The following is a 14,282-nucleotide window of genomic DNA, read 5'->3' as shown; positions in this document are numbered from 1 at the left end:
TCACTGCAGTCGGTACCACCCCAGCAAACTAGGGAGGTCGGGCACCGAACTGCAATCTGTACCCATAGAGATATATTCGGAAGGCGTTGCCATTCTTCTACAAAATCTACTAAGGGAACCAGCCCCTCGAGACTGGCCTCGGGTGTTTTCCGACCAACAGGAAATATTTGCCTCACTTAGATCTTTAAGAAGATCGGCCTGGTACGCCTGCAAAATCGTCCTAGATGCAGGCACGCACCAGCCTGACCTTTTCTTTTCTAAATATTTTACCAAAGGAACCAGGCTCTCGAGCCTGGCTTCGGGTATTAATCGGGATTCGTTCTCGACCCCCTGAAGCGGGTTTCCGGAAGGGCTGGACCGAAAAAGATTCTCGATTGGCGAACGCGAATGCTGCCTGGCTGCAAAAATGTGGGGCGGACAGTGCAGCCTGCGTTCGCTGGAAACCGATGTGTCCCGAAACGTTTTTAACGGCGGAAGAGCAACATCGATTTCCTGCACCATATAAGCCCAGCCAACCAGTGCAGAGGTGTCCCTGCACGGTTTGTTGGGCAGCGCCGGGGCTTAAAGTGAAGATGCCGGATCAGGAGAAAGATAGCACGCTAAAGCTTCCTCCATATGCGGCAACTTGCCATAACCCGACTCTCTCGCACCCACCACATTCGAATAAACATATAATGAATGTGGTGAGATACCTAAAGAATAGGATTTTTCCCAGGATCTACACATATATATTTATATTTTTATAAAGATCTGGGAAAAACAGTAAGCCCCGGCTCTGAGGTTGTGAACGGTGCTGCAGGGATCTCTCGTCTAGTTCATTTTGACGGGGATCATCCTGCTTATTTTATGGCCAGCTCATATATTTTATATATATAAATATATTTATTTATTTATTTATTTAGTCTGGCCACCGCACGCATCACAACCTCCACGAGCTCTACATAAGCAGAAACATAAGCCGGCGAGTGTGACTCATGTTGCTCGTTCCCGATGCTGAGCACATCTACTTCCTTATAAACAGATAGCTCGAGCACTGGGCACTCGTCACGGGCAGAAGAAGCCGCATCGCGGGCTTCTGCATCGTGAACGAGTGTCATAGAATCTGCGGATGATGAGAGAAAAGGTGCCTCAGCAGTCTCGTTCTCATCCGCGAGATCCTTCTGCGATCTCCACGATCTAAGCCGTCGCGCCACCTCAATGGACGCGGGACCCGAACCGCGGGGATCGTGAGCCTGGCCATCATCAGGAAATAATATAGCCAAGCGGGAGCGCAGCACTCTAATAGGAAGTGCTTCACAGTGTGCACAGGCAGCCCTCTCGAGAGCTGACAGTGCGTGCTGCGCCCCTAAACAATACACACACACACAGCTGATGCGTGTCCCCACCCGTGGCATATATATTATCTTGGGCAGGGGTGCACACACTTAGTGTATTGTTCACTCGCCATAATACAGAGCTTTGCACAGACAAACAACACCAAATAAGACAGACAGTTTCACAGAGAGCGCTTGCTGAAGAGCTAAAGCTGATGTGTGTGTGTGTCAGCGTCACTTTTATGCATCCGGTTATGCCGTCACATGTTACATCACTACGCAACACCAATCAGGATTGGATTAGTTTCATTCTTACTTCAGAGGCGCACGCTAAGGGAGCGTCCCCAAAGTGTCGATTCTCGACGCAGTGTTGAGTTCCCTCGAAAGGGAACTAACATTTAAATTGTAATTTTGCTACATTTTTTGCTTGAACATGTTAAACAGATCTAATCATTTCTGTAATACATTTTAATTTAAATTTTGCAACTTATAAAGCATTCAAATATGTATTCAATTTGCATATTAAAACTAGTTTATGAAATGGCAAATGTAAATTATATAATTTCAGTTTAATTTTGCACCAAACGTTGTACAAATGTAATGGAAAATGTAAATTTAAATACAGAAATGCATTGCCATTTTACATATTGCATTTTAATTTTGCTAATTAGATTTTAAATTGAATATTTCTACCCATATGTGACCCTGGACCACAAAACCAGTCACATGGGTCAATTTTTTTAAATTGAGATTTATACATCATCTGGATAAATAAGCTGAATAAATACGCTTTCCATTGATGTATGGTTTGTTAGGATAGGAAAATGTATGGCCGAGGTACAACTATTTGAAAATCTGGAATCTGAGGGTGCAAAGAAATCGAAACATTGAGAAAATCAACTTTAAAGTTGTCCATTTATGTTCCCGACTGTGATTATGTGCATTCACTCAAAAATATTTTTTTAATATATATTTAGGGTAGGAAATTTACAAAATATCTTCATGGAACATGATCTTAACTTAATATCCTGATGATTTTTGCCATAAAAGAAAATTTTATAATTTTGACCCATACAATGTATTGTTAGCTATTGCTACAAATATGTGACCCTGGGTCACAAAACCAGTCATAAGTCGCATGGGTATATTTGTGGCAATAGCCAACAATACATTGTATGGGTCAAAATTATCGATTTTTTTTTATGCAGGTGTGTATGCTGCACAGTCGCGAACATAAATGGAAAACTTTAAAGACGATTTTCTCAATGTTTCACATTTTTTTGCAACCTCAGATTCCAGATTTTCAAATAGTTGTATCTCGGCCAAATATTGTCCTATCCTAACAAACCATACATCAATGGACAGCTTATTTATTCAGCTTATTCTTGATGTATAAATCTCAATTTAAAACAATTGACCCATGTGTCTGGTTTTTGTGGTCCAGGGTCACATATACCCGTGCTACTTGTGACTGGTTTTGTGATCCAGGGTCACATATGCTTCCATACATTAGAGCATATAAAGGAAATTACACTTTTTAGTGCTTTCATCATTATAATCATCTATATCCTGCATACATCACCCTTTTCCCCATCTATCATTTTCCAACATTTTGAGTTTTTGACTGAATACCTGATAACACATTTAAGTGAAATCTTGTTTTTGATTCTTTTTCATTACTACACAGAGAAATACAACCAAGAGTGATCGTGGATTCGGCTGGAAACAGATGAGAAAGGATGTAGCCAAACTGACCTTTGATCTTTACAAAAAACATCCAAATGATTTTATTGGCTGCTTAAATGTACAGGCAACCTTGTATGGAATGTACTCTGTTTCATATGATTTGCAGTGCTACAAGGCAAAAAGGATGCTAAGGTAAGTTTGTGTGTGCATGCATGTCCATGCGTTGAGATAGGAATCATCCAGTTTGAGATAGGAAGAGAAAGAAATAATGTAACAAATAAAGAATGTAAGTCGACACAGTTTTTATTACTTTTTGTCTTGTTTTCTCAAAATCACAGACAAAATAAGACATTAGGTCATTTACAAGTCTAATTTTCCTACGATTTCAACAGTAACAAAAAATGCTTTCTTGAGATGAATAAATATTATATTAATGATTATATTCTGACAGTAGTTAGAACTGCAAAAGATGGCACACAAACTTGTGAAATTTAATTAAATGTAACCTAAACAAAATTTAACCAAACCAAGGGAAGAATTCATAAACTTATAGTGATTTCATTTTTTTATGATTACAACCTTTATTTTCTGTCGGTTTACTACAAACTGCTGTAATCCGGCCTCGCGCCATTCTCTCACATTTGTTATATTTAACGAATAATCCAACAGACCCTTCACCCAACAAAAAAACTAGACGCCAAGGTGTCTGTGAACAACCCCCAAAAGGCAGAAAGGCCTCTGGTTACCATGACAACAAAGACAGATCAGCAAGAAAATACAGTTTTGGAACCCAAAGGAATTTAGGACGAGTTCGCGCTCAACTGCATTCTCTATTCAAACAGACATAAGCTGCGTTCCCACCGCAGGAACTTTCCCCAGGAACTAAGGACTTTAGGGTGGTACTCTGTGTGTTTCCACCACAGGAACTAGGGTCTAAATGAAGTTCTGGGTAAATATTTCCCCCTCAGAAAGTCCCTGCTTGCGAAACAGTACTTTTTCAAAGTGAAGGAACGTCCTGTTTGCGTATGCAACCGACCGTTCCCTCCTTCAGGGAACGGAGGACGTAGTCGACGGTCAACTGAATGGGATCTCGCTAGAGAGCCTATCCTCTTCCAGTACTATTGAACGAGCCAATGTAATTGGCGTGCGTGATTTGCACCACACAAATATACTTATTTATACTCCGGCCCCGCGGCACGGGTATAAATACAGAAGTAGATGCACGCACTAGTTGCTTTTCGCTGAGGAGCCGAGAGTAACCCGGGGTCAGCGGTGGTCCAGCGGTAGTGGCAAGGGGACTAAGTCCTCCGTTCCCTCCTTCAGGGAACGGTGGGTTGCATACGCAACCAGGATGTTCCCTTTCAGTCGATAACGTCAGACGTAGTCGACGGTCGACTGAATGGGGATAACCTTTGAAAACGCCACTAACGCTGCCACCTTCCAGTGCCTAAACCAAAGCCTCCTGATGCCCCCGCAAATTTAAGGCGGGGAAGGACAGGGATTAGGCCAGGGAAGTCACTGCTGTTCCTACAGGACCACTGGGAAAGCGTTCCCCGTACATTGGAAGGAAGGGACGCTGCGGAAGCCACATCCAACCCAGAGGGAGGTAACGTGGAGAATACACATATGAACTGGGCGGAAACCGGGCAGTCTAACATATGGAATGTCACTGGGGTGGCTCCAGCCTAAGACGGGGGAGACACACTGGACAGTGACGGCAGAGAGACTCTGCCGAGGGAAGACACGGGCTCGCCGCAGGGAGCCGTATCGTGGAAGAATACACATATGGGATCGCCGTAGGGACCACAACATATGGACCCAGCCTAACACAGGTTCCACACTGCTTACGAGTGGTAGGCCTAACACCAGACGTTCCGCACGTCCGATGTCGGAGGGGTGTGGAGGAACTCAACAGGGTTCAATTTTAAGGGAACTCAACTGGAGTAGAAAGGCGCACGTATCCCGTCCATAGGAGGGGAATGGCGCAGCAAGCCGACACTTGAACCGGGCTCACGGTGAAACTGCCTTCATGAGAAGGGAGCCCACGGGAAGTAGCGGTTCAACTAGGTGTCGTCCAGCCCCCAACTCTAGAATCTGTTTAGCAAAGCATATCATCAACGCCCAGGCGGAGCACTTTGCACTCATCATAGAGAAGCTCAACACCTAAGTGGACATGTTGCATCTCGGATTTTTACCGAAATGAAGGCAAGCACTAAGTGCAACTTTGCATGGAAACAGCCTTCCCTCTCTGCTGAGTTCCAACAGATATTTGTAGAGCTGGTCTGAGGTCTATGGCTTGCATTCTGTACACGTCCAAGCGAACGGACAGAGAAGCCAGGGCTGGATCTGCCTCCTCCAGGGCAGCGGTTGCAGCCTCACCACCTGCTCCTATTATGGGAGAGGTAGGAACCTTGGGCACAATCCGAGCCGGGGTCTCAGCTTGTGAGAGTTAGCCCGCCAAAACTCCATGGCACAATACGTTGACCGAAAGCGAGCAAGTCCCTACCCTCTAGTAGAGACCACGCGAGCAGGAGAATTGATATAACAGAATTTTTTAACTCACTGCCTGCAGTGGCTCAGGGGCGGTCTCTGCAGTGCAGTCGCACCAGGGACAAGGCCCAAGAGGATAAAGAGGGACGCAAGGATTTACAAGACCTTGCTCCTCAGGAACCTGACGATCAGAACGTGCTTCTGCACACTTCTGCAACACGATGAGCGTCGTTTAAACACTGAGGCAACATCATTTTGAGGGTGAAGGAAAACAGCCTACTCCAACCCATTTTGCAGGAAAGAGAGCACTGAAGTGATCGAAAGCTTTCAGGATCTCCTCTGGAGAGAAGACGCACTAACGACTAGGTTCCACTTCTAAAGGCGTAAGCACGCTACCCATTTCTAGGGGGTGCTCGCAGAAGTGATGGTAACTATCACATGTCCCTGTGATAGCCACCTGAACCTCCGCGTTCAGATGTAAGACCGCCCGGAATCTCCGGGGGAAGAACGCGGGTGCCATCGTGCCCCGTCCCTGAAAGAGTTTTCAGGGGAAGTCAGGAAGGCTGTCGATGGGAACCAGGTCTAGTTGGGCCAATAAGGGGCAACTATGAAGACCTGTTCCTCTCCTGACTTGGCACGTAGGTGCAAGCGACGGGCGCAAAAAGACAGGAGCATTGCTCAACACAACATGTGAAGATCACTGGGCTTCAGGACTATTTTCTGCTCAGCACTTGAGTGTGATAAGTTCACTGAGCTTCAGGAGCATTCCTGCTCAACACCTGAGTGTGATAAACTCACTGAGCTTCAGGAGCATTTCTGCTCAACACTGAGTGCGAAGAACTTCACTGAGCACCAGGAGCATTTCTGCTCAGCACTGCGTGTGATGAATTCACTGAGCTACAGGAGCATTTCTGCTCAACACCTGAGTGTGATGAACTCACTGAGCTACAGGAGCATTGCTGCTCAACACCTGAGTGCGATGAACTTCACTGAGTTTCAGGAGCATTTCTGCTCAACATGAAGTGTGATGAATTCACTGACTTGAGCAGGCGCAAGGCGACCATGAGTCGCAGTTGCTTTTAGAAGGCTCACTGGGGTTAAACGCATTTCTGCGGGCCCCTGGGGCAGCTGAGAGCCAGTGTTTGGCCAAGGGTAGTCCGCTCGGTTTGTACAAACACTGGCAGGAAGACGAAACCGGAGGGGCAACTGAACGGCCCCGGAATGGTCATGACCCAGCTGGACCCAGGGGATGGAGTCTCCACTTGCCCTGGCTATAACTGTCGTGAGGCTCGATGGCGGCACGATTGAGTAGAGCGGGAAGAGTGGAACAAGGCGCCCTCAGAAGCGTCTGACTCCAAGGAGGAGGTGACGGGTGAGTTGTGACATGCAGGGGAAGCTTGCGCAACGGTCGCAATGTCTAACAACTCGAGGCACGAATGCCCGTGTAGTCGGGGGTCGCCCAGGCCCCCGTTAAAACACGCCCTTTGTACATGGCCCCTCTGTTGAAGAGGGTTTGGCAGCAGACCGGGATGAACTATAGTCACACAGGGTGAGCTGCTCTGCCACTGTCACCTCGGGACTCGATCATGAAGCTAGCGCTGAAGCTGTCACATATGGAGGAAGCCAATGGCTGCAACTACCATATACCCCAGGAGCCTCTGAAAGTTCTTCCAGTGGGACCCTTTCTCACTTCAAACACCAGCTGAACACATTCTCATTGGAGAGACGTGTTAGACCGAGTCCATCTCCAAAACTGAAAAAGAGATACTCAGCCCGTGGGCGAGATTACTCTCTTCCAGTTGACCAGAAGACCCAACGGGCTCTGGAGCACTCGAAGGGAAGGACACTGTACTGATACTCCACCCTTACACGCAACCCACAGGATGGCCTGCGGTGCGGAATGTAGAGATCTGTTTTTAAGTACATGTCTTACAGGTCGGAGCTGCCGACCAATCTTGGGCCAAGATGGTCACGACCCACCACCTAGTAGCACGAAGAACGAGTTTACAACTGGCCTTCATACCGGCTGGAGGAGCGGCTATATCAAATCCTTCGCCAGCAGGATAAGATAAGCACGCACAAGTCAGGAGCACTGCTCAACACTCGGTGTGATGAATATCACTGAATTTTCAGGAGCACGTCTGCTCAACACCTAATGTGATGACTATCACTGACTTGAGCGGGGTAGCCGAGCCTGAGGTGGGGCAGCAAAGTAGAGATAGTGGTGTTAGTGTGCAGTGCAACACTTACCTGTCTCCACTAGCGGCAGGGGACGTGAGAAGGCGGATGACCGGGTCCTCGAACGCCCCAAGCTGCCTGTTGGCGACCAAGGGAAGCTGGGGGATGTAAGGCTAATACAGGGTCACACCCGCCATACTGGCACACTTGGGACTCAGGAATAGAAAAATTGCTCTTTTTCTGAATATGTGGGTACCGCTGACCCCGTTTTTATAGGGGCCAGGCGGCGGAACAGACACACACATAACAAAAAACTCCAGCCGGCCCTCCAACCAGCCAGAGGGAGTGGATCGGCGACCACTCCACAAGCAACTCTTCCATCCCTGAGAGCCCGTCCAGGTTCAGCGTTTTCTTTTGCGCTGGAGCTTACCACCTGGCTTGGCAGCGCCTGGAGCGGGCTGGGCGCCCCTTCCGCGGCCGGCTCCGCGCCGGAACCTGGGTGAAGGCTGCTGCGGTGGTCCGGCGGGAGCTGAGGCGGCTGCAGGCGAACGCCCTCGGCGACGAGCAGGCGGAGGATCTGACCTCGGGGGGCGGGTGAAGGCAGCAGCGTCCCTCCGAGGCAGGATGTGCCGGATGGCCTCCGTCTGCTTCTGAGCTGTAGAGAACTGTTGGGCAAAGTTCTCCACAGCGTCACCGAATAACCCAACCTGGGAAATGGGAGAGTCCAGGAACCGAACCTTGTCCGCATCTCTCATATCGGCCAGGTTGAGCCAGAGATGGCGCTCCTGGACCACTAGTGTGGACATCGCCGAACCCACCGCGCGAGCTGCAACCTTCGCCGCCCGGAGGGCGAGGTCAGTTGCAGTGCGGAGCTCACCCATGAGCTCAGGGTCCGAACTACCCTCGTGCATGTTCATGAGTGCCTGGGCTTGGTGGACCTGGAGCAACGCCATGGCATGCAAGGAGGAAGCGGCTTGCCCACAAGCTTTGTAAGCCTTGCCCGTAAGAGCGGACGAGAACTTACAGGCTTTAGAGGGGTGACGAGGATCACCTCTCCAGGAAGCGGCCGCCGTTGGGCATAACTGCATCGCAACGGCCCGCTCCACCGGAGGGATAGCCTCGTAACCCTTCACCGCTCCCCCATCAAGGGTAGTGAGGGGGGAGGAGCTACTCAGGCGGTTTCTGGCAGAGAAAGGTGCCATCCATGCCCTCGTAAGCTCCTCATGCACTTCAGGAAAGAAAGGAACCGGGGCGGCGGACTGAGAACCAGTACGGCCCGCCCCGATATACCAATCATCCAACCGAGACGGCTCGGGACACGGTGGAGGGTTCCACACGAGCCCTACCGCCTCGGCGGCCTTTTTCAGCATAGCTGACATCTCTGGATCTGGCTCGGGCAACACTGGTCTCCCGGAGGGAGGCAGTGCAGCCGAGTCATCATCTCCAGAGTTCAGCTCCCCCTCCGATGCTGCGATTGACAACGTATCCCCTGGAGGGGCCCCAAATGACACGGCTGGCCCGTCCATTACAGAGGGACCAGCGGGATCAATGGGGAGCTCCACCGGTTGCGGTGTGAAAGAGGAGTGAGGGACCCACGGGGCGTGGCCGGGCGGATTACCCCTCACTGTGATCCTCAGATCACCCAGCTTGGACGGCACCCCAGTCCTCCTCTGGGAAGGTAACCCAGAGGAAGAACAGGGGCGGGGCCCAGAGGTGGGGACTGCACCAACGCTTTTGACGAAGGCGAGTCTAGATCTCAACACCGAGATGGACATGTTCCCGCAGTGAGAACATGACTCATCCACGAAAGCTGCCTCAGCATGCTGTAAGCCCAAACATGCGACACAACTTTCGTGACCGTCAGAAGGGGATAGTGCCAGACCGCACCCAGAAACGCACGGATGGAATGGCATCTTGAAAAAGACGCACTCACACCCGTGTTGCTCTTTTAGGAAATGGGACCGTCACCAGTGCCGGAGCACACAGGGAATGACCGCGGCAAACACTGAATAGTCTTTCAACTAACAGTGAAGCACTCACTTCTCGCCCTCTAACCAACCGTCAACACACAAACAAACAGTAGAAATTTGATGCTGTTAAAACAGCAGTTGAGAGCTGAGAAGCTCGCGATCACCGCTGCACCACGCTGTAGAACACCAACACTGGAGAGGTCTTCCCGCAAGAACACCGACACACTCGCTCGTTGAACACAACAGCACTCTTTAGAGACATCAAAGACGAACGGCTCCGAAGCGAAAGGCAACTAGTGCGTGCATCCACTTCCGTATTTATACCCGCGCCGCGGGGGCGGAGTGTGTGATGCAAATCACGCACGCCAAATTCCATTGGCTCGTTCAATAGTAATCGAAGATGATAGGCTCCCTAGCGTGATCCCATTTCAGTCGGCGTCGACTACGTCCGACGTTATCGACTGAAAGGGAACCAGGTCTAGTTGGGCCAATAAGGGGCAACTATGAAGACCTGTTCCTCTCCTGACTTGTGTTGTGGTTTTCAATCTTTCCGAAAAATAACTTTGCAGAGATCTTTGATCCCAGAAATAATTAGACTTTATTTTCGAACGCCGTCCCGTTCCATAGAACGGCGCTCTAACGCTCTGGCCCTCCGGCCCACTGGCCCTCTGGCCTTCCAGCGCGCTCCCGAGTATATTTTGGTTCAGAGTTATATACATACATCATCTTCCAAAGAAGGTAACACACCCTATAGATAGTTTTGGGTAAAGGTCTTTTACCATGTGACTTCTCAGAATAGAATTTTCTGCAGCAAACAACATTCCATTCAAAGTCTTTCACATACACAGAGGAAATCCAAAGTCACAGACAGAAGAAATAATTGTGTCCAAATATATAGCTAAATTACTTGTTTTCTAAATAATACAATTTTCAACATTCCCTCCTCTGAGGCTTATTAAGCCTCACATTCACTATCCTTTTCCAGAGTGTAGTTTCAAAATCCAGCTCCCTCAGTTATGCTACCTAGTGACTCAATTTGAGTCACCCATTCTCCTTTCCAATTACTGGATTAAGCCACCACACTCCGGCGGAGCACTCGAGCCAAACATCTTCTTCCATACATTTTTATTTCTTTTAGTTGTTCTTTCTTTTTTGTTTAATGGAAAAAGTAAAAGACTCGAGTTCTCCCTAATCAGACAAACTTAAACATTGTTATAAGTGTGTGTATACATTTGTTCTTGCATTGCATGTTATTGTCACAGTTATGTAGAGTATATCAAACATAAAAGTCTCTTATACTATTGAAAGTTTTCTTGCGGTGTAGATATCCTCTAGGGTCTGGCTCATCAATCATCTTCTTCGTCCTCAATTCCTCATTTACTGGAATCAACATCCAGGGTTTGTAAATATCAATTTGATTGCCCTCTCAAATTAGTTTTCATTATCTTTTTTCCGCATTTTCATTCGTTTAACCGTGGTTTTCCAACTAGTGATCTTAATATACAAAGTACACAACAGAATAATAACCCACTTTCAATATTGCATCTCCAAAAAACATCCCTAATTGAGCAAACCTTAATTTTCCAAACTTTTATGAAGTTTTCCTTAACTTCTGCTCTTAAGTTTTTCTTGACTCAATCGTAATTGCTAAATTTTCCTCCCTGCGCAATATTATTTAGTAAAAGTGCAACACTGATCACCAAACATAAGTCATTCTACTTTTTTCATATAATTGTTTTTCTCCTAATGCAGACAAAGCATTATAATAAATATCTGCTTATTATAGTAGTCTAATTGATTTATTATGCATTTTTGTTCTACTTGATCCATATGACTATTAATTCAGAATATGGCTGGGTAAACATAACTCTCTCGTTTTTATCACTTATGAGAGAATATCATTTCTTAAATTCGAAGAATCCATCTTTTAGTCAGTCAATTTTAGTGAACAGAACACTTTACACCTATCTAATAAATTGTAATACATTTCACTTACTGTCTATTTTATTACCCAATTTAAACAATAAATTCCATTTTTACCTTTTTAATCTCGCGTGTTGCTTCTCATTCTCATTGTAGCTCCTCAGTTCAAGACTAAACTGAATACATTTTCTTCTTTTCTACTAATTTCTAAATAAACTATCATGAATAAACTAATTATGTCTTATGTAATCACTCTAAGAAAGCTTCAGAGCAATGTTACATTTATCTCATAAAAGTCATTCAATAAACTCATTAGACAATTAGAAAAATAACTCTAGCAAACTCTTTGCACTCTTACATATTCCTTATATGTACATTTCTTTTTCTTTATATCTAACAATCTAAAAGTTTTTCTATCAACCTTTTAAACCATTAGCATTATAACTTAATCATTATTAAAACTTCCTTGTGTTCGTATGCAACTTATTTTTAATCTTCAATACTTCTGTTTAGTTGACATATAATCTGACCTTATTTCTGATAGTTTTTCAATCCAAGGATTACTTCTCTGTTAGAAATTTAATTTCTGTTCCTGCCCGTCCTCTGTTGATTTCATTGCTTTTACCCATCTATAGCATGTCCACATAATCCATTACCAAGTGATTTAATAGTTCTTCTGGTATACTGATATATGGCCTATTTTTGTCGCTGTTCTTTTCTTTACTTTGTTTTTGCCACAAATTTCACAAAACTTTGCAAAAATGCCTTTAATTTAATTTGTCTACCTTACTGTCACAAGAACAGTGCGGAAGCAAGTGCAAGTTAACTCTTTTTATTTAGGTCAGAAGACACAAAGACAACTCGAGGAAATCACAGCAGATGGTGGCGCAGGGACTCAGTGGTCAGCGTGCAGGTGAGGGTGAATCCAGTGCGGGTGATGGTGAATCCAGTGCAGGTGAAACTCCAGACGAGACAGGACACGAAGACACCGAACAGGAACTCAACTGGAACAGACTGCAACAGGGACACGAAGCACGACACAAAGGACACCAAACCAACGATCTGACAAAGAGAGGAGATTGTGATGAGTTTTTATAGTGAGGTGAATTGGCAGCAGCTGGCGCTGATAATGAGATCAGCCGGTGACTGATCAGCTGAATGAGCGGTAACGCCCACTCACACGCGCTCATACTCACAGAACAACAATAACACGAGACCTGAAGGAAACAGCGAATTCATGAATCGTGACACTTACTCCCCCCTTTGCGCACTGGTTTAAAACCATTGCGCATCTGGACTGAGAATATTCAAAAGTATTCATTGGTTCAACAATCTGTCCTTCATGTGATGCCACATTTTTGACCCCCCTCTGGTGCCATTTAGATTGTTCACAAGGGCCTGTTTGTTATTGGATTTCAATAACTTCCTCTAAGTCTATAAACTTCCTATACTTTCTATCAAGCACTACTTGATATAATTTTAACTAATCAATTGCATTTTGAATCAAATTGTATTCTTATCAATTAAAATTAAAATTTAATATTTGGTAATACTTGCTTTAATTTCAATGTAGTCTTAAATTAATTAAGCATACCCTTGTATTGACAAATTTCATCTGAGTATAAGATTTATTTAAAAGTTCTTTTTAGTTCAAATTTTTTCCTTCATGAATTGTCTTAATTCCCACTATGCTATATCAATTTCTTAAATTAATCGTTAACATTATTTTAGTTTCTTTTCTTTTTTTCATTATCATTGTTTTCTATGTTGCGTAATATATTTTTCTCTTCAATCATTTTTGTTCTGGTGGGGTTATTAAGTTGCTACTGAATCTATTCAAGGGCTGAACATTCATTCATAGGAAAGTTGGTTGATGTTGACTATTGTTTGAGCTTGTAGTACTCATCTCTGTTGATTCTCTTTTCTTTGCACAGTTCCTCTCATTACTGTGTTTCTGGTCAAGTTTGTCTTCTTTTTCCATTCATGATTTGATCATTCTGTTAGTCTTGTCATCTTTACATCTTTCACCAGGGTGACTCTTGAGTCGTTCGTTGCACTGGACTCTTTCTCTCATTGTCATTATGTCCTTGGGGGTTGCTGAAGTTAGTTGGTGTATTTTGAGTTGAGAGACATGAACTCAAATGTCACTCTGTTGATCACTTCTTCTGAAATTACAAAGCATAGTTACTGGTTCTTTTTGTTAGACTTGTTCCAGAATCCTTCTGGAATTGAGCTGCTGCTATCTGTAAATTAAAGCTTAATTATTTTTGTTAGTGAAAATAACATGTGATTTCAATCATCTGCTCATCTGGCCCATTGTCCTTCTCGCTGTTACCTGTAGAAAGGTCATATGGGCTGAGTGGTGTCCTTTCTGCTTTCATTAACAGCAGTGCTTTAATCCATATATTCTCATTTGTTTTTCATAAATTTGACTTTTCATCATTATTTGCAACTTTTTGCATTTTTCTCACAATAAATTTCCAATGTACTCTTAAAATTAGTCAATTCAACTCAGTTATCTCTTTTTCTTGAGTTCCACTATTAGCACATTATTTATTAGGCATCTTGGACAATATTCAACCCACTTTGACAAAAGTTACAAGACAATATTTCATACTTTTGACAAAGATCAGCTCTGTCATGATATGCTGAAAAGAAAGGCAGACATGTTTAGCGCTGCGCAAATGTGGCACTGTTTTTTCTATTTTTATTTTTATTTTTT

The 14,282-nt window shown here is 45.1% G+C and overlaps 1 protein-coding gene across 3 annotated transcripts in view; it reads left to right on the top strand.

Annotated features, from left to right (window-relative positions):
• Window positions 1-14,057, top strand: part of cidec (cell death inducing DFFA like effector c) — a 389,787-nt gene extending 375,730 nt beyond the window's left edge. For 2 of the 3 annotated variants that reach the window (XM_077199198.1, XM_077199197.1), the window contains 3 exons: window positions 3,001-3,191; window positions 10,962-11,035; window positions 12,401-14,057. In XM_077199198.1, the coding sequence (XP_077055313.1) occupies window positions 3,001-3,191; window positions 10,962-11,035; window positions 12,401-12,477 (342 nt within the window). In that variant the 3' untranslated portion in view covers window positions 12,478-14,057. Of the gene's footprint in view, window positions 1-3,000; window positions 3,196-10,961; window positions 11,036-12,400 lie in introns of those variants that run through there. The other variant, XM_077199199.1, reaches the window with a different exon arrangement.
• Window positions 14,058-14,282: the final 225 nt, after the last annotated feature.

The sequence above is a fragment of the Siphateles boraxobius genome, unplaced genomic scaffold, assembly GCF_051911475.1.
Source record: "Siphateles boraxobius isolate OS27281-9 unplaced genomic scaffold, OSU_SipBor_1 41, whole genome shotgun sequence".
Lineage (NCBI taxonomy): Eukaryota > Metazoa > Chordata > Actinopteri > Cypriniformes > Leuciscidae > Siphateles > Siphateles boraxobius.
This window is presented reverse-complemented; position numbering and strand designations above follow the sequence as displayed.